This window comes from Cimex lectularius, unplaced genomic scaffold (genome assembly GCF_000648675.2).
Source record: "Cimex lectularius strain Harlan isolate CLEC.00 unplaced genomic scaffold, Clec_2.1 scaffold33, whole genome shotgun sequence".
Classification (NCBI taxonomy): Eukaryota; Metazoa; Arthropoda; class Insecta; order Hemiptera; family Cimicidae; genus Cimex; species Cimex lectularius.
Window position 1 is genome coordinate 35,677 of NW_019392683.1, and position 19,467 is coordinate 55,143.

The window sequence follows — 19,467 nt, forward strand, 5'->3', positions numbered from 1 at the left end:
TTTTGTTCTGGTTTTAGGCGTAATAGTGTGTTTAAGGCCGGCTTATTAACAACCAGAGAACCTAATTGGCTCGTTATGTTTAAATAAAGGAGAGCGATACTTTATTATTTGCTGGCTCGCGCTTGTCGCTCGTGGGCAAGTCTTAAATAACGGCACCGTTGGGCAACAATCGGGCCTTGGGACAATTCAATTTAATTTCATACCGACCTCTGGTGATGATAACATTTTTTTTCAATACAATTCTTTTCATTTCCTTGTATGTTTTAATTGTAATTTTACCTGGGTTGAGGTCGGATAGAAAATAATTTTAATTGAATAGTACGTCCAGGAAATTATATTTCTATATAATAAGCAGCCGGGTTGTTCTGGTTGTTAGTTATTGGACGTGAAATTCACTCGGGACTTATCTGTCTGTTTCTCTTTAGAGTGTATTTTTCTACAAAATGCAATATCGTTATTAGAGATATGTATCTTCTAGTAATAATGCATTTCCGTATTTTTAACAATTTTCTCTATGCAATTCTATATGATTTCATTAAAAAAAGATAAGATTATTGTCACAAAAGTCTAAGAAAATGGAAAGAATGGAACCCTTATGAAATATTTACGAATTTTAATTATTGCTCTAAACATTTTATTTAAACCAAAAAAATCATTTTGAATTAAAAAAAAATACAAACTTTAGTATTTCACAATTTTAAACGAATAAACATTCTTTCTTGAGATCATCCGGGTGATGAACTTGATGAGTTTAGTTTCCAATGTCCTGGTGCGGATGTTCTCGCTGTTTTGTACTTTTTGCCGCTGTTATGAATTTCTCATTCTTTATATAAAACTGAAAAAAACAGATAAATCCAACAGGAATCGACGAACCAGAATGACGGGAGAATACAAAACTGTTTATCAAATTTCTAGATATGTGTATAAAAATTTTTATAAACGTAGAATTTTATTCTTTGGAATGTTTGTACATATTTGTGTTGCAAAAGTTTTTGAACACACATTAAAAAATTTAATGAAACTTGCTAACCCAACAAAAATAAAAAAGCAAAAAGAAACTCGATGGAATATTTTGTGTAAAAGACAGAACAGGCTGAAATAATGAATTAAACATTTAAAAATGTTTCATTTCAAAGTCTATTCAGATCATCCGAAAGAGGTTTAGGAAACAATAGGATATAATAGACGAAATTATAAAACGCTACAGTACAAACCAGCGAGGAAAGGCGGACCAAAATGTTTGAAGACAGCCAAATTTCATTAAAAAATTTTTTTATGATTTATCTAGTTTGGACAAACCATAATACCAGTAAAAGAATACAATAAACGATAAGTTAAAAACTGAAATACCAAAATAGCGAAGATACTCGGACCAGGATGATCGGAAAAGACTAAAAAAAACTTATGTTAACCGAACATTAATGTCAAATAAAATAAATGACAAAGAAATAACTAAATTTTATAAAGAAAATTCAAGTTGAAGGCGTCTGAAAGTTCAAACAAGAAAGGGAAGACGAACAAAGATTATAGGAGACAGTAAAGTTGCAACAAACAAAGCAGTTTATGATGATTTAAATTAACTATAAGCCAATTATAAAGTAAAGGAAAAACTATGCTATTAGGTCAAGTATGAATAGAAAGCGACTAAAAGTTCAAACTAACGTGATATAGCAGTCAGGATGATAACATAAACTATAACGTAAAATAATATAAGCGACAAAAAAAGCCAATTTTAATTCGAATGTAAACCTGAATGCGTATAACAACGATTGTTTATAATGAAATATATTGTTTGAATGAACTAGAAATACAAACAAAGTCACTGACAAAGTAAGAACAAAATCCTACTAAGAGAAGCACAAGTTAAAAAAGTACGAAAGACCCAAATCGGATGATCCGGGGATCTGGTTGATCGGAAAGGATGAAATAACTAACATCGTAAAATAAATCATTTCCTTCTAGCAAAAATTATTACCTCAACTAATATATGCTACTTAGGAAGAATCGACTTTAATGGCAAATACACTATTGTAAAAGGTCAAAAATTCCTAACGTATCGAGAAAAATCGGACCAAGAAGATGGGAACCAACTAAATTACAATGAAAATGATCAGTTTATGATGATTTATTTGGTTTATATAAACAATAAACCCAATTTAAAATAAATTATAAAATAAGAATTAAATCCATTTGAGAAAAGTGAAAGATAAAACCGTCAGAATGAACAAAATTGCGAGGTTTATCCTATTAGAATGATTGAAAATCAAAATACAAAAAAAAAATTGAAATAAACTATTTTGTGTCTGATGATATTATATCTGGTTAAAAAATTATAAGTTAAATAAAGTAATAGATAAAATTTCGTGGATTGATCAATTTCGTCTTTTATCTAATCTGTTAGTCATTACAACGCGCAGATCATTAAAATTAAAGTTTTAATAAAAAATGGTAGATACCTCGTAAATTCTATTTTGTTGAAAAAAAGCAATATTTTTGCAATTTTTTGGTTCAAATCCTTAATTTTAAGTCATATATTTCAAAAAGTATGCATTTCGGGGCACGTCCTCGTCTCTCTTCAAAGCTACATAATTTTTATTATCCATAAAAAGTTTTTAATAAAAATAAATATTTTCGGATATTAAACAATTTTTTATAAATGTGAAGTGGGACAAGGGACGTGGTCTGAATGGTGGTATATATAGCGTTTGAAATATACGGCTTAAAATTAATAATTAGTAAATTGACTAATTTCGTGGTCCGCTTGACTTAATATATTACAATTAATTAAGGTTTTAGTTGAGATAAAAAAGTCAATGGCACGAGCGGGATTCGAACCCACGATCTTCGGTTAGATACGCCGCTGCTCTACCACTTGAGACCTCGATCGACTCGGACACTAACTTCCCATCTCAACCCCACATTTTGAATTTTCCTTCCTTTTTACCATTTTTGTATTTGAGAATCCAATCCGATTACACGACATTTGAAAAATGGCAAAAAGGAGGGAAAATTTAAAAGGTGCTGTTGAGATGGGAAGTTGGTGTCCGTGTGGATCGAGGTCACGATAGCTTAAGTGGTAGAGCAGCGGTGTATCAAGCCGAAAATTGTGGGTTCGAATCCCGCTCGTGCCATTGACTTTTTTTATCTCAACTAAAAACCTTAATTAATTAATAATTAGTGTTTTTAGTTGACAAAAATAACCAACAACCTCCATTTAAATTATTTGGTTTCTGACTATGAAAACACAAAGAATGACATAGAAAGAAACAAAATTTTATTTCAAAAAATAAATTATTTTAATTACAGGTGATAAAAATATGTCTTACTAGAATGATCAAGAACGCCGAATTGTGGTAGAATTGTCTTTAGTAAGTTACTCCTTATCTAATCTTTTTGAAAAGACTGTTCCTACTCACAGTTCAACAGATTTCAAGCTTATAGCTCATCATCAGCTTTTTTATTTATTTATTCTTTACAACTGCATTCTTAGAAGCAACAAATAAAACATATAATATTTACATATAACAATAATAACAAACAGCTTCCGGTGATGGTAGCCGTTAGTACATCAGTACGAAGAGCGAGATGGACATGGACCGATGTCAAGTGTGAAGGTTGTCGTGGCGCCATCGACGCTACAGTCTTCTGTTGGGATTATTAGGTAATGTAGTGGATGACAGGTTTTTAACGAAAGGGTTCGGATGATGGGATAGTTTGGAATTGAACATTTTGTAGCGAGATTGAGCTAGCTCGGTAACAAGCGGGACATTGCTAGGTACCTAGACCTTTAGGTCGTTATGTATGGTGCGATTGGATACATAGAAAGAGGCGCTGGCTATTGTTCAGAGGATTTTGGATTAAAGGGATTGAATTCGATTGAGGTTGGAATGCTTATCAGCCCCGTAAAGTTCAGGTCATCAGCTTGAAAGAATTTATTGTAAGAGTCAAGTTAGTCAGTCAGTCTACTCTTACAATTCATCTCGAAAGACGTGGTTGTAAATTCCTTCAACCTGATGATGATCTATAAGCTTGAAATTGCTAGTAGGAACTATCTTTTCTAAAAAGATTGAACAACACACCCCACTATTTATCATTTCTATTACTCCTTATCCTGTTTAGGGTGATAAGCAGTTGATTATTAAATACTCTTTCATTATATTAATTCTTTTTTTATACTGAACCGTTTGAAAATTCGTCAAAAGGTTCGTTTCAAGTCAAATTAATAATCACTTCCTAAAGCAAGCACACTAATTACTATCGGCCGTAATTCTTCGGTCAATTAATCGTACGATTCCCTTTTGAATTTTTCCTAATGGTTATTTTAAACATAATGGGCAATACGTTCGACGTGGTGTTTTCATCGACGCTGAGCACCTGTTATTCTTCGGGTCAAATCGGCATCTGGACCAATTGGGCAAAGGGAAGCCAAGAAAATTGGTTTCGTGACAACCTTGGCTCAGCCGTGCCAGCGTGATTCACTGTTTTCATTCAACCCTACTCATTGGCAAATTCACGACAACACGCTTCAGAGATTAATATGTACATTTGTTTATTAATTATATTAAATCTATTTTTTTTAATTGAATCAAGTTTAAAAGTGGAAAAACTATGATTTAAAATTATGTTAATGGTAATGAATTTATTATAAGTTTGTATATATTGACAAGCTGGCAGTTGGCTATTTTTCATTGGTTAGTTCGATTACATTTTAAAAAATGTTAATAATTACCAAAACCGAATAGGAATGGTGGGGCAGGCTCACCTGGAAAATAATAATAAAAAATTAGAACATTTATTTAAAATAAAACAACATTGATAACAAATATTTATGAAGTTGAAGGGGGTCGGATCATTTGTGGCAGAAGATAAGGTTGCTGTTGACTGGAGATAAGAAAGAAATCCTTGGCCCACTGTTCATTTTTCATGGAATTATGCAAACCTTCCAGATTATGTCTTCAAAAGACCAATCGGCTTTTGAGCTTTGGGAACTGTTATGAGAGATAAAAATAAAAATCTGATTCGAGAAGGACTATTAAAGATTGAATCCATTGTGGCTTTTTCTGTGTGCCTTTATGGCTAAACAAGATTAAATTACACATGATTCTCGTATAGGACAGTATTACAATGACCTTGACTCATGAAAATTCACAAGCATTATTATGATTAAGTTCACTAATTTCGTGGTCCGCTTGAGCACTTAATATATTACAAGTAATTAAGGTTTTTAGTTGAAATAAAAAAGTCAATGGCACGAGCGGGATTCGAACCCACGATCTTCGGCTTGATACGCCTCTGATCCTAGGTAGGTGATAGGTCCGCTGATAACCCCACCTTTTGAATTTTCCCTCCTTTTTTCCATTTTTCAAATGTAGTGTAAATCGGGTTGGATTCTCGACGACAAATGAAATGGCCACGGAGAGCTTTAGTGAAGTATACTTCATTTTTAATCATTAAATTCACTAATTTCGTGGTCCGCTTGACTTAATATGTTACAATTAATTAAGGTTTTTAGTTGAGATAAAAAAGGAAATGAAAAATGGCAAAAAGGAGGGAAAATTCAAAAGGTGGGGTTGAGATGGGAAGTTGGTGTCCGAGTAGATCGAGGTCACGATAGCTCAAGTGGTAGAAAAAAAAAATCTAGTTAGGTGATGGACGGATGATCGGGCCGATATTTATTATTTTTTAACTTCGTTGAAGAAACAATTAATGTAATTTTGAAATTTTCAGAAAGGTGAACTGTTTTTTGTTTAATTCTAAGGCTGTCAACTCAAATCGAAAAATAAATTTGATTGCTTTAGGATCAATGTGAGATTATCATGTTCGGTTCAATTTTGTTTTGGTGCATGTCCCATAAATTAAAAAAAAATCACCACTGAAAAATAATTTAAATCAAAGACTAATCGATGAAATTTATCTCTTTTTCTATGAAATTTCTTTTTTCGAAAAAAAAATAAAATAAATAAACTCTTTATCTCTGGACGTCTCGGCTTGAACAAACAACGACTGACCATTTGTGATTTTGTGATATTCCCCATTGAAAAGGACACAAAGTTTGAAAACAACTAGTTTAAAGGAAAATTGATCCATTACGACCGAGGTCCTTTCCATGGCCTTAGACCCCATCCGAGTTCAAAACCTCCACGTGGTTAATAAGAACTGAGAATGGCGTAAGCGTTGACATTTCACCTCGGGATTATAATCGTAGGGTTAAAGAGCAAGTAGCAAGTTTTAAATATCTGCTTCATTGTTCCCCCAGGTCAAAACATAAAAGATATGTGCAATAAATTATACAACGGTTGAAGGGTCACCACTTTAAGGAAAAATTTGACGTCTTGGTGACAGAGAGAAAGAACAATATGCATTATTAAAACATAAACTATTTTCGCTACTTAATGGTAGTATGCTATAAAACAACTATCCAACGTAATTTCTAACTTCTGCATTATTATAACTTGCTTTTGTATCAGAATAATAGAAATAATACTACCAAGAACGTAATAAGTTCTTGGTCATTTTCGACCAGTTTGATCTTTGGTTCATACGCGTTTCGGCAATGCACCATCTTCATATTATTGTGTTATGTGAGGCAAATCTAAAAGAACAGCACAGTGAGACTAGGGAGACCAAAATAATCGGTTAAATAAATCTGCAAATTTTATTACCCCTGGTCATGCTGGCCTGCCTAAAGATAATTTATTTATTCACTTCAAAAAGGATTATGTGATGGTTTTGTGTTCAAAAAGGTTAGACCAACAGAATGCTTCTAAAGGCTAATTCTGACTGTTCAAAATCCACGGAGGGCATAGGAGCGTAAGTCCTTGGAATAGATCCGACTAACTACAAACTTGAGCAGATACTCTACGGTTTTCAAACGGAAATTGCGGCAATTTAAAAATATTCCAGTGAAATAAAAACCGTTTGAAATATACTAGGAATATATTCTTTGAGATACAGGCAGCACTGGAAGTTTTAACCTCATGACTCATGAGACATGAGGTCAAAATATGTCTGGAGTTGAATTGGTTCCTTGCGGAAGTGGGTGACAATAATGTCATGCCCTCGCCTGGGTTCCGGACATTCTGGGCACAGGGGTTATGAGCAGATCAACATACTGGCTAAGAGCATGGAATCCTAATTTAGTAGTTTCTGATCATCCTGGTTCACTTAGCCTCCCTGTCCTGTCAAGCTCGACTTAGTATTTTGGTCCTGTTTATGTTTTTCTTATTTAACTAGTTCTAGGTTAATTGGTGTGCCAGTGGTATTTTGGCGTCTGATAGACATAAAAAGCAGATTAGGATGACCGGAAACGACCGAACTGTAGGTTCGTTACCCCGCATACCTCAGCAATCTCAAAAAATTTGCTTTCTTTTAACTATTTAATATTTATGAAGGGTCTATCTTTTTCATTTAACACTTCTGCATTTGTAAAATTTGGTTATGTTTTCTGAGATTTGTTGTAACACCCTACTTTAAAAAAAGTTGGAAATGAGCGTACTTTTCGTAACAAAATTCGGTTCTTTCTATGTTGTTTACTTTATTTGAGGTTATAATTTATTTTAACCAAACCTATCTTCAGAAACTAAATAATGTAGTTTATGATTTTTCCAGATTGGCTATTTCCGACCTACATGGTCATTTCGCCATCTTCAGTTAAGCCTTTGAGCTATTTCTCTTATTAGAATCCATTTTAAACGTTTTTGAAAGATAAAGGGTTGTGTCGGTAGTATACTTGTGACATGTTCATCGGAAACTACCAAACTATAGTATCATCACAGAGGCCAGAAAATATTTTGATGTCTTCATCGTTTCCTCTTATCCCGCAAAACGACATTTCGTATATTATTTCTCCGAAACATATATATTTTTTGAATTTTCGTCATCTCCATGATTAACAAATCCAAAAACCCAACTGATCACATAACATCCTACCGTCCATCGTCGTATTTTCCATCCTTGAAAAAGAGACCGACAAGACGCTCCTTATCAAACTGCAAACACCCGTAAACCTTATCCTGATCACTAGTTTGGTGACCATCGTTAACAAGACCACTGCGTAGTAGATACCATCGCTTCTAATCTTTCCTTGGACCAGTTAAAGAAGTGCTGTCCGGGTGTCTTTCAGCATTTGACCCGAAATGATACGTGGCCCTACTGTGGAAACTTAAAATAATACTTCTACCCATAAGGCGTTCGTCAAGGAAGTATAATGACACCACTCCTTTATGCCCTCTACACTGCGTACCTTCACCGAAGTAGCATAACCTTTGTATTCACCCATGAGTGGCTATCCTCTCTTTAGACCATGATCTTGTCTTCCCTTCCAGTTTCTCCAACAAGACCTCTGGTTACTTAAATCATGGCTTTCTATATGAAGAATAAGGTAAAAGAAAAAATTCATCTTAAAACTGTATTAATATTCATGACAAACTATCTGATAAACGGTTACTCCGGCTAAACCGTGCTGACTGTATACCGATATGCTGCCTAGAAAGCTAAAGAACAAAATATAATTTATACTACACTCTTGACTTGTAATCTAAAACTCTACTATATTCTATTCAGACTTTCCAAACCAAAGTCCTCTTATAATATTAAATGCCTCCCTCTATTTCCTATGGAGACCTTGCCAAAGCCTGGCACCTTTCATCCCAAATTACATCCTCATCCTAATTTTTGACGGTAACGGTTTGACGGTCAGCTGCTACAAATCACACGATAAAATGTCTAAACAAGAGTAGGCAGACCTCCAAATAAATAAGGAATTTTGTTGAAACATAATTGATACTTTAAACTATTTTTTCTTTTGAAATAGGAATTGGTGATATACTTTACATTGCATACTACAAAGTAGATTACTGATAGTTGAAACGAGATAACAAGAATAGTGAGCGTGAGTGAATGTGTGTTTACGAAATTCGAGCCAATAAAAATGGAATAAAGATAAAAAATGAATCAATGTTCAACGGTCAGATTTCCGGCTTATTAACCAGTTCTGTCGAGCATGTGATGTTCGGTTCTCCACGGTTTCGACAGATTTCACCAATTTTCGAGTAAAAATGGCTATTTAATATTCAACCCTTGGGCTTTTATTTGCTCCGGCGATCGCGGTTCAATTAGGTGAAATTCTTAACACTTTCCCGCCCGATGATATCGCGTGACCTTTTTCGGTAAGCCAGCGATTTTATCAGTCGCGTGTCCACCGGCCGGGAACGCGTTAAGGCATCGTTATCCTCATTACTTCATGCGTACTCCGGGATATGATTTTTTTCCACTTCCTCATCCTCCAATTTGTTCCAGATGCCTGGCCCCTTGCTCATCTGAGCGTGGCTCAAAAACGCGGGCCACTTTCAATGGGATCCGAGTAGACAATTTGTCATACTTTTATTTCTATGTGGTCGGAAGAGGATTTGTTTGAAACCACCGGAAGGTCAAAAAACAAATTCGTTTAAAAACGCTCTTATATTTTGAAATTTCAATAAGAAAACTTAAAAACTACTCAAAAGTAGAAATATAATTTCAGGTAACTGATATTAAACGAGTGTTTTCAGTTGAATTTATGAATATTAAAATGAAGAGACTGAGGAACGAGCTAATTTTGACAAACCAAATGCTATGTATCTCCGCCTTTTTTTTTATACATATATTAATAATTTTGTATCTTGCATCTATGATTTTTCGTCCGAACAATAGACTCTATTGGTCGAAGTGCATCGAAAAGAGGTAAAGTAAAGGTAAAATCGTAAAGTTTAATTCTTTTAACCTTAAAACCCGAAGACATAGACACTTGCCAGCACTAGCCCCTGGAGGACACAGTAAAAGAAATCAGCCAACGCTGTCATTCAAATATGAGTTATTAAAGACCGAGGGACTCTTGAGGTGATGTGGATGGTGGCTGTACGGTTAGGATGGATCTCAGCTTGTAGTGAACGTTTCGAAAGCTGGATTGTTGAGGTCTTTGTGGTAAGTGAGATTTGTGACGTAGTAACGACCTTTGACAATTTGTTGAGAACTTTTGACTGGAAAGATCGGATTCGCTGGACTTAATAAGTTGGCGGAGCCAACTTCCACTCCGTATGTCCGAAATAGCCGCAATAATATGTTATGTAGTATACAGCTTTTGATGGTTAAAACAGCCCGAAAAGTCTTCTACCAACAGGAACACCTTCCTTGCAAAGTCCGGCCATCAACCCTGGTCCATCCAATGATGGAAGCAAAATTCCCTATTACCATACCTATCGTTCCTTATCCATTTCCTTTTCCCTACCACTCCCCCTTCTGCCAGAGCAGACTTCTTGGGTTACTTAACCCGCTCCAAGCAACGGGTGCATCAGTAGTGGGTTAGTATGAACTCTCGGGTGGGAGATGAGTCCCACCTTAAAAATATAATACTGAACCACGGAGTAGACTATCCAAGCGGCTCTACTAATTATGGTTTGACTCGTGGTGGTCGTGGTTTGTAAACCAATTTTACCTTAGCTGGAGGGTACCGGCCAACCCGGAGTGCCTTCTCTATCTCTCCGGGGGTGGTAAAAGGCAAGGCTGAAATGTCGTGCCGGAAACCACAAAACTGCCTTTTTCAAGGCACATGTATGAATGTGCCCTTTTCAGGGCAATTCTGAACTTGGTTAGCATTGCACCACCTCGCTAGCTAAGGGATGTGACAATTCCATGCATGTAAAATCTTCCTGGTGTTCTCTTTAAGAACACTGGGCGTCTGAGACGTCCCTTCGGACGTTAATGATCCTCATGGGTCTCAACACCCATGAGTAAAGATAGGAACATCAGACCGAAACGTCTTTGAAGTTATCGTCAACTAAAGGAAACATGTCCTCTCATCTAACAGGAAGCCATCCAACGCATTAAACCTGTTGTCGGATTATGAGCGAGGAGGTATCAGGACCGTAGACGTTCAGGCTACGTGAAAGGTTCTTTGGATAGGAGGTTATATAGAGGCCTTGAGCAGTATGTCAGGATGGGTTGAAATGTAATTTGAGTGAATCTTGAAGATGCGGGAAGGGATCAATCCTTCAACGAAAAGAATGTCTTTGTGGATAGTGCGTTTAGAGACAAAATAAGTAATAATGAATTAATCTGAAGACTTTGGATTGGAATGCGTGAAATAGGTGGATTTTTGGGTAGGTTGGGATTAACTCAACAGTTCTTAACCATATGTCCAAAGCGGTTGCAGTCTTGCATTGAACCAGTCGAGTTTTAACGGACAAAAAAGATTTCAATCTTAAAATTTCTAGTTCTCCAGTGTTGGATTCTATGTCAGTCTGCTTTTTAGGAATCTGTAATACATAAGCATCTGTCTGAAGTCGGTAGCTATTGATGAACAGTTGAAAGCAAGGATGTAAATGTACACTAGGTTTCTTATGTTCATTCAGTCTTGCTCTCCAACTTTTGGACAGGTTCTTGTAAGATGGAGGTTGCTTGGATAGAATTCAGGTTGCTAGATAAAATTTTGATTTCACCCGCATAGTAATGATGATGTTGAGATGCATAGGACACCCAGGAGTTTAAATGATATATAAAAAGAGGCCGAGAATTCTCCCTTGTGATACATCTGTTTTTTTTTGGCCTGACATTTGAGTACTGGTACTGCACATCACTCTGAATAACCGGTCGTTAACTAGGATTCCAGAATATACAAAATCATAAATTATCTGATAATACATTATTGAAAAGATCATTTAATGATAGGATATGATAATTCAATTAAGAAAGAATAAAGAAACTGCCACTTTTAATAACTGTGTGATTCCATGCATCACAAAAGAAATAACAGGAAAAAAGCTTAAAGTTTAATTAAAAACGTCGTACAATTGAATAAAAAAAGTGTTATTAGATAAATACATATCAACGAGGAAAGATTCAGTGATCAAATAGAAGAACTGCGAACAATTCTGTATGTATTTCATGAATTCTATGGTTGCTGGTAAGGTGGAAATGATATTTCAAGCATGTAATAATACTTGAAAAAATTAAAAAGCCTCAGAAATTAGCATTCAGGGTTCATTATCTTTAAGTACGATGTGTTTTTAATTTGGCCTTATTTAAACAAAAGATTAAAGCATAATTTAAAGTGAAAATAATCATCATTAGAAAAGCTCAACTAAAAATGTTAATTTATGTAAGTATTGCACTAGTAATTATTAAAAAGGATATAGAAATAAGAGGTCGGTGGTCGGGTATATGATTAAAATCAGACTCCTATCAGACCTGGCAATTAGAAATCTGAATCGGCAATGACTTTTAATAACTTGCGATTAACAGATTTGCCGTTACAGGCTGTGAGGTCTTTCTTAAGGACGACCGAGCAACTTTTTTCGAATGATCGTGATGCCGGTTCGCAGGACTAGGTGTGAAAATCGTCCTAATTTTTTTCTTGACCGTCCTAGGTTTAGGCAGTTTCGAGACCGAGGTCTGCCCGGGTCTAGGCCGTGGGTAGAATCCAACGAGTCATGTCAACCTTCGCATCCAGAACTTGATCTATTCTGAAATAAGCCGAGAGAGGAAAAAGTCAAAAGTAACCGGGAAGTGGTATCACTCAATGCGAACCGCGTCGTTAACTCAGTGGGAATGCGCGAGTCAAAGTTCACCCTTGATGGATCCGCGGCGTTTGAAAGGTCGTCTTGAGAGCAGGTTTCTCGAAACAGAGTTTTATACGTTTAGCCCATTTTCGGTTTAAAATTTTCCGTTTGATCGTTACCCCGTTTTGTATGTTTTACCGGTTTTCACCAAGCCTTAATGAAAAATTAGCTCGGTTCCATACAATTTGAACTTTTGGAGACAGCACAATTGAAAAATAGTGGGACACTCGAGATTGTCATATTATTTGAACAGTTGTACGTTCTATCGAGATTAGATTTTCTTTGAGGATTAATTTGTACTTGAAGTAGATTCCCGATGTTTCGTCTCTCTTTGAACCATCTATTGGGGGGAGGGTATATTAATTAACTTTGAGAGAGTGATGAAAAGAGGATTAATAAAATTTGTTTATGTAGCCGAATTTTGATTAAATTTTAATAGAATTTTGACGGTTGGTGCGATAGCGCTGGGAGGGTCACCCTATTGAAATGATGTTAGACCTTTAGATTTCTTTTTAACCAGACGATCAAACAATTATAAAGTCCTATCAATGAAAAAAATGAAAATGTATTCTGGTAATTGAATTTTTTATATTATACACAAAAGACCAATGTATGCAAATACAAAATTAAGGTAAAATCTGTTACCTTTTCTGACGTGTGAAGCATATCGTTTTTTGAATTAAATGCTTCATCATGCTAAATTTTTGTTTTGTTTTATAGCTAATTTGACAGTGAGGAACATGTTATTTTACTTTCTGTTAAGTTTGATTTTTAATGCATTCCTTTTTATTAACGAGGTTCGCAACAGCAGAGGTTATATCAACCTCGGGGTGCAGGTGATTTTGAAAAAAAGCCCATTTGTAAGTATGTCTGGTTCAAATGCAGGGCCTCTGGATTCGAACCCGGGACCTTCACCTTTCAGTGATGAGCACCGTGTCAACGCCTAATCCGTTGCGACCATCGACTCACCCAATAGATTCGTCGAAAAATAACTTTTTAATCTCTCCTAATTGGTACTTCAATCAGTGTACACAATAGATTTGGCCGTAAACATCACTACTGAAAATGATGTCAATGATGTTATTGATTTTTGTATTCAACTTTCTTCCCAGTTTACGATACAATTAAAAAATGTGCATGATACTTGGTCAATTCAAATCAGTAAATTAATTCTTTTTTTAAACATATTAATGTTTTAAAGTTTCCGCATTGCTACAGTTTAGAAACATTTTTCCACATGGTTTTACTGGCCTGCTTGGAGGAGGAGAGAAAGAACAATAATAATTTCAATAATTTCTACGTACGTAATATCTATTTTTTATTAAAAGATTAAACGATTAAAGTTTATCAATAATAAGGAAACAATATTTATCTCAATCTACCCTACACTTTTTTCACGACTTTTTTGGGAAGATTTTTGTCGTATGTAAAAGTCAAAGCAATACCGTTTAAAAGCTTTTTGCTTTGATAAGTAAACAATTTGTCATGTTTAATTTAAATATCTTTGTTTTCTGTTTGATTAGACTGAGATATATTATCAAGTTGATATACTATCAATTTTATATTTGGCTTGTTATATTACATGTTTGTTCTTTAAGAGGAAAAACAATTATTAGCAGTAAAATATTTTTTATATGGAATTAAAACATTATTACACAGAATAAAACTAATCTAATGATAATTTGAGATTTGGAAGTGCTTTGAATAATTTTGTGAAAGTTCAGAATTTCTAATGCCTCGCTGAACATGAAACTCGCCATCGCTTATGCTGGTTACTTTTGTGTAAATTGTGTCTCATAAATCTACCCAACTAAAGCATTGTCTGACAACTCCCAACTGAAGGAAAAATTGTCGAGTTTTTTTGAGTACATTGGGCGGCATAGGGGAAAAATTCTAGTTGTATTTTTCCTCTATTCGGTACAGTTTTCTCCAAAAATGTTATTATATTGGATTATTTTGTCATTTGGTACAACGATAATAAGCAGAAATTGTTTTTAGAAAACGCCCATGGGAAGAGAAATATTTTTTTTGGTGCAAAGAAATAGACGTTAGATATATGTTGTCTCAATTTAGGTTGTTGCCAAAAATTACCGAATAACTTTTGTTAAACTCTTCTTGCTATAAATTCATAGAAAGAAAACTAAAACTAAAATTTATTGGTGGTTATAGACCAAATAGATTTTTTGAAAATGGTAATGAAAGCTGGCAACATTTTGGCCTTTCAACAATTTATTTTTTAAAATAGACATATTTAGCCCTTGTAATTTATTATAACTGAAAGTAATGTTTTTAATGACCGTTAATCGATAATTATTCAGAAATCGTGAGATGCGGTCTGGTGTGATGTAGGTTTCAGAAAAACATTTTCTTTATCGTGCCAATGTTTCGATCTTTATTGAGATCATCTTCAGGGCCTGGGATTTACAAACATTGTTTACATTTAGGATGTAGAAAACTTTGATTGAATATAAAAAAATATATTTTGCATTGTATAAATTCACTTTTCCACATCCTAAATGTATTTGTTAAATGTAAACAATGTTTGTAAATCCCAAGAAGATGATCTCAATAAAGATCGAAACGTTGGCACGATAAAGAAAATGTTTTTCTGAAACCTATCACACCAGACCGCATCTCACGATTTCTGAATACTTGTTTTTAGTGATTATTGTATTGACCTTCTTTCCAACTTTCTCTCCAGTTTAATATTATAATTTAATTTGTAAAATGACACTGTTTGTAATGAACAAATAAAATAAATAAATTACATTTGTAAAACAAGTGAATGAACAAAGTTTGTTCGTTATGTTATTTACTTATTAACTTAATAAATTAATAGTTAATTTATTATTTATCTAGTATTAGATTAAGCATTGCGATATTGCTTCAATTCTTTCTTATCTGTGAAACTTATTTTTTAAAATCGAATTGTATGATTGGTGTTACTGTTTGATTTGGACTTTAAATAAGCCAACTTTGTAACTAGCAAAATAACTATTTTTCAATCGCTCTTAATTGCCTTAGACTTACAAATTTTCTAAGTTAGCTAAACTGTATTTGATTATTGACTTCAAAAATCCATAATCTGAAGTAAAATGTAATGTGTGAAGCTTATTGTTTTTGAATTAAATGCTTCATCATGCTAAATTTCTCGTTTGTTTTATAGCTAATTTGACAATGAGGATAAACATATGATTTTAGTTTCTTTTAAGTCTGATTTTTAATGCATTCGTTGAACTTTTTCTCTTAATTCCCTTAGACTTACAAATTTTCTAAGTTATCTAAACTTTATTTGATTCTTGACTTCAAAAGTCCGTAATCTGAAGGAAAATGTAATTGCACTTTCTACAGACTCCAACGACTAGGGATGATAATAGGATATCAGAATTTTACATATCAGCGGATGTAGAGTAAGTCCAGGATCGGATGCTGAAGACGTAGGAGACTTTTTCTCTAGGTGAGAATTAGACGTAGGGTTAGGGAGACTTTGTAATAAGAATTAAACATAATTTATATCACTTTGCCACACTTTTGTTAATAAGGAGGTTGAAATGATTGTAGGCTCTTCCAAAGACAGTGGTTTGTGTGCATTATAAGAGAAAGTGTTTTTGAATCAAAGAACGAAAACACTCAGAAATATAGGTGAAACTAGTTTGCCGGAAATAAGAAATCACGTAATTGATCTGGTTATCTTTAAACGGTCGCGAGCGTCATTCGAAAAGAGGTGAAAGGCCCAATTATTTTACACGTGTTCGACTAATTGCGCGAGGCATAAATACACCATAAAGTACGACGGTATTCCCTTCTTCAAGTACCTCGGGATCGGTATATTTTCCAAGGCCCGGGAGCGGTCCGCCGGGTGAGAGCACAGCCGAGGGAGTGAAATCAGATCAGAGGAGCGGTCAATCCTTTCACCTCTGCCACCGTCTTGGGGTCAAACCGGTATACAAGGGAGAATTAAAAAAAAAAAAAAAAAAAAAACTTGCCTGCCCCTTTCTAAGTGAACCATCCCGATCTGGGATAACCGGCGACACGGTCTGCAGCGACGCTTTCCCACACCGTGAATTTGTTTTGTCCCATTGGTTAATTGCTGTCATTTGACTTGACAAACATCCTTAAAAGTCAGGAGAAAAACTTAAGTAATTTATCCTTGATAAAAGAGTTACAAAAATATTAATTAGTTAAATTTTGTGGAATGTCTCAGTGTCTTCGAGATGATAATTTACAATGTGATCCTCCTATTCTTGCTTCTTTTGTCACCCAAAGACGTCGAAATGCCGAAAAGATATAAAGGCCTAATCTTGCCATTGAATCCCCTGGCAATAGATAATTAATTATACGATAAAATATTATTTATCTTTAGTAAGGATTCCTAGCATTAAAGGGGTTTCATGTACACCGCTAGTTGTGAATTACATAATATATATAATCATAGGCTGACTGCGTTAATCCAAACCGGGCTCGATCCATCTCAACAAATTTTAAAATTAACTCTCCATTTGGATTGTTTATGGAATAACGGAATTAATTGAATAAATGGTAGACACCGTTGGATAATAATTGCGAAATTTTCTACTTATATTGGTCTAAACGGTAGTATCATTTATTGGTTAATTGTAGTTTTTCATGGCAAAAGTAATTTAATTTACAGGTTTAAGATCGACTTTGCTCAATGGTCACATACAACTACGTCCTATGATAATCCATCTTCCAAAAAATGAAATACTCATAGAGGCTGTGGGTATGAACACCACCTTTCCTGTCGGATAGCACAGTTAAGAAAATAATTATACCACAGCCTGATAGTCAAGGTGTGAACATCAGCTAGTTGGCTCTGAACTTTGGGCAAAACTAGTCACCCTTCATTGGGTGACAGGACGTACTGATGATCAAAACTAACAACCTGGTACCATTAGAAGAAAAGTAATTAGTTCGAAGCACTGACATAGCTCAAACCATTCAGCAGCAAAATTCTTCCAGCAAGAATTTACAGAATGGTTTAGAGGAAGTTGATGGTGGGAGTTCAGGATTCTTTGATGTTCTTCACTGAAGATGTCGGAGACCGTTTGAGTAACATCAAAACCCGCAAGTGTTGGCGGATCCAGGAAGTGATCAACTACAGGTTCAACCTCGAAAAAACTTAAACAAATTTCTGGCAGTCTCATACAGGACTTGGTGAGCAGCGTATAAAGGCAAGCAATGAACACATGTCCTGACAGAATGTGGTAGCATGATAAAGTTTCATGATCTATAAAACATCAGGGTAGGAAAGAAATCATCACAACCTGGTAAAGTACACTTGGGAATTTATAATAGCCGGTGTGATGTATTTTCATAAAGTGCGTAGTACTTATAAATTCTCTAATCTCAATCCCACCTTTTGAATTTTCCCTCCTTTTTGCCATTTTTTCATTTTCATTTTTCAAGGGAAAATTCAAAAGTTGGGGTTGATATGGGAAGTTAGTGTCCGATTGGATCGAGTGGTAAGCAGCGGCGTATCTAGCCGAAGATCGTGGGTTCGAATCCCGCTCGTACCATTGACTTTTTTATCTAAACTAAAAACCTTAATTAATGTAGTACTTATAAAATTAACTCTGAACTTTTTCCAATCATTACTCATCATCTTGGAATGAAATAGTCCATAGAAGTGTAATGTCAACAGAATAAAAACTCAGAAAAAAATTCAACCGATTGCTTTAAATATATATTGTATATGAACTTTTATAAACCACCCACTTAATTTGGAAACGATTACCTTTAGCAAACAATGGTCTTATAGAAACCACAAGTTAATTTTGGCTACGAATGGTGTGGTGGTTTATTTATTTATTTTTTGATTATTATTACTTTTTTTTACCCACCCCGCCGTGCCTAAGGAAGACCCCACACCGGCGGACAAACGCTTTAGCTTAATCGAATTTGTATATCTAAGGGATTTCAAATAAATGGGATAAAAATACCTCCCAACGATATTTCCTTCAGGCGAGACCGCTGGTCGGTTTTTGAAGGGACCATTTTCATTTTAAAACCTAAAACAAAAGTCTTCCCTTGCTGGTTTCCCCGTGCACATTTACTTTTCCTTGATTTTATTTTCTATCTATTTATATTATCTAAAATTTTCTTACTAAGAAGAGGAAAACAGCCCGGAACCCTAAACCTAAACCTATGTTTAATTATGCAATAAATAAATAAATAACGGTAATAAAACTCTAACAATAATAACAATATTTAGGACTTAATAATTAGAATAAATAGGGACTTGTTCATTTAAGCGTATTTGAGGCAAAGTCTTTTAGTGCTCCAAATGATTTGATATCACAGACTAGCTTTTGGAGATTAGGCGGCCATTCTGCTGAGGTGATGGACTTTCGCAAACGTTCTCTTTCTGCATTGAATTTGATACAGCTGAAGAGTTTATGTTCGGCGTCTTCTTCAGTGCTGAAAAAGGAGTATAAAGGTGTGGTGGTAACAGATTTAACATTACTTTCTCATCTAGCTAGGAAATGACACTAACTTCGTAATTTTAAATAAATATCCCACATTTGTGTTGTATAATTAGATTCTAAGACTTATTTTGTGCCACTTTTACTGAAAGGAAAATTTTGATAGGATCGACCAATTCTGAGTTTTGCTCGACGGAAGACCCGTGAGGGGGTATGCTTTTTGAAACATGATGGCCCACCCCGTTTTGGATTTAAAATGTTTTATACTGTGCCTTTTTGCGCAGGAAGGGTATCTGAGCATTTATTATTAACATAAATGGTCCAATCTGTAACAATGCATAATAACAGGCGAGAGTGATTTTAAAAATAAAATGGAGTAGATGATAAAAAATCCTTTTTTTGTAAAAAAAGAGTTCTTTTTTCTCTCAAAA

The 19,467-nt window shown here is 34.7% G+C and overlaps 1 protein-coding gene across 5 annotated transcripts in view; it reads right to left on the reverse strand.

Moving 5' to 3' along the window:
* Positions 1–19,467, reverse strand: part of LOC112126498 — a 358,621-nt gene that overhangs the window by 14,929 nt on the left and 324,225 nt on the right. For 2 of the 5 annotated variants that reach the window (XM_024225714.1, XM_024225715.1), the window contains exon 5: positions 4,730–4,762. In XM_024225714.1, the coding sequence (XP_024081482.1) occupies positions 4,730–4,762 (33 nt within the window). Of the gene's footprint in view, positions 1–720; positions 836–4,643; positions 4,763–19,467 lie in introns of those variants that run through there. The other 3 variants (XR_002910004.1, XR_002910003.1, XM_024225716.1) reach the window with 2 other exon arrangements.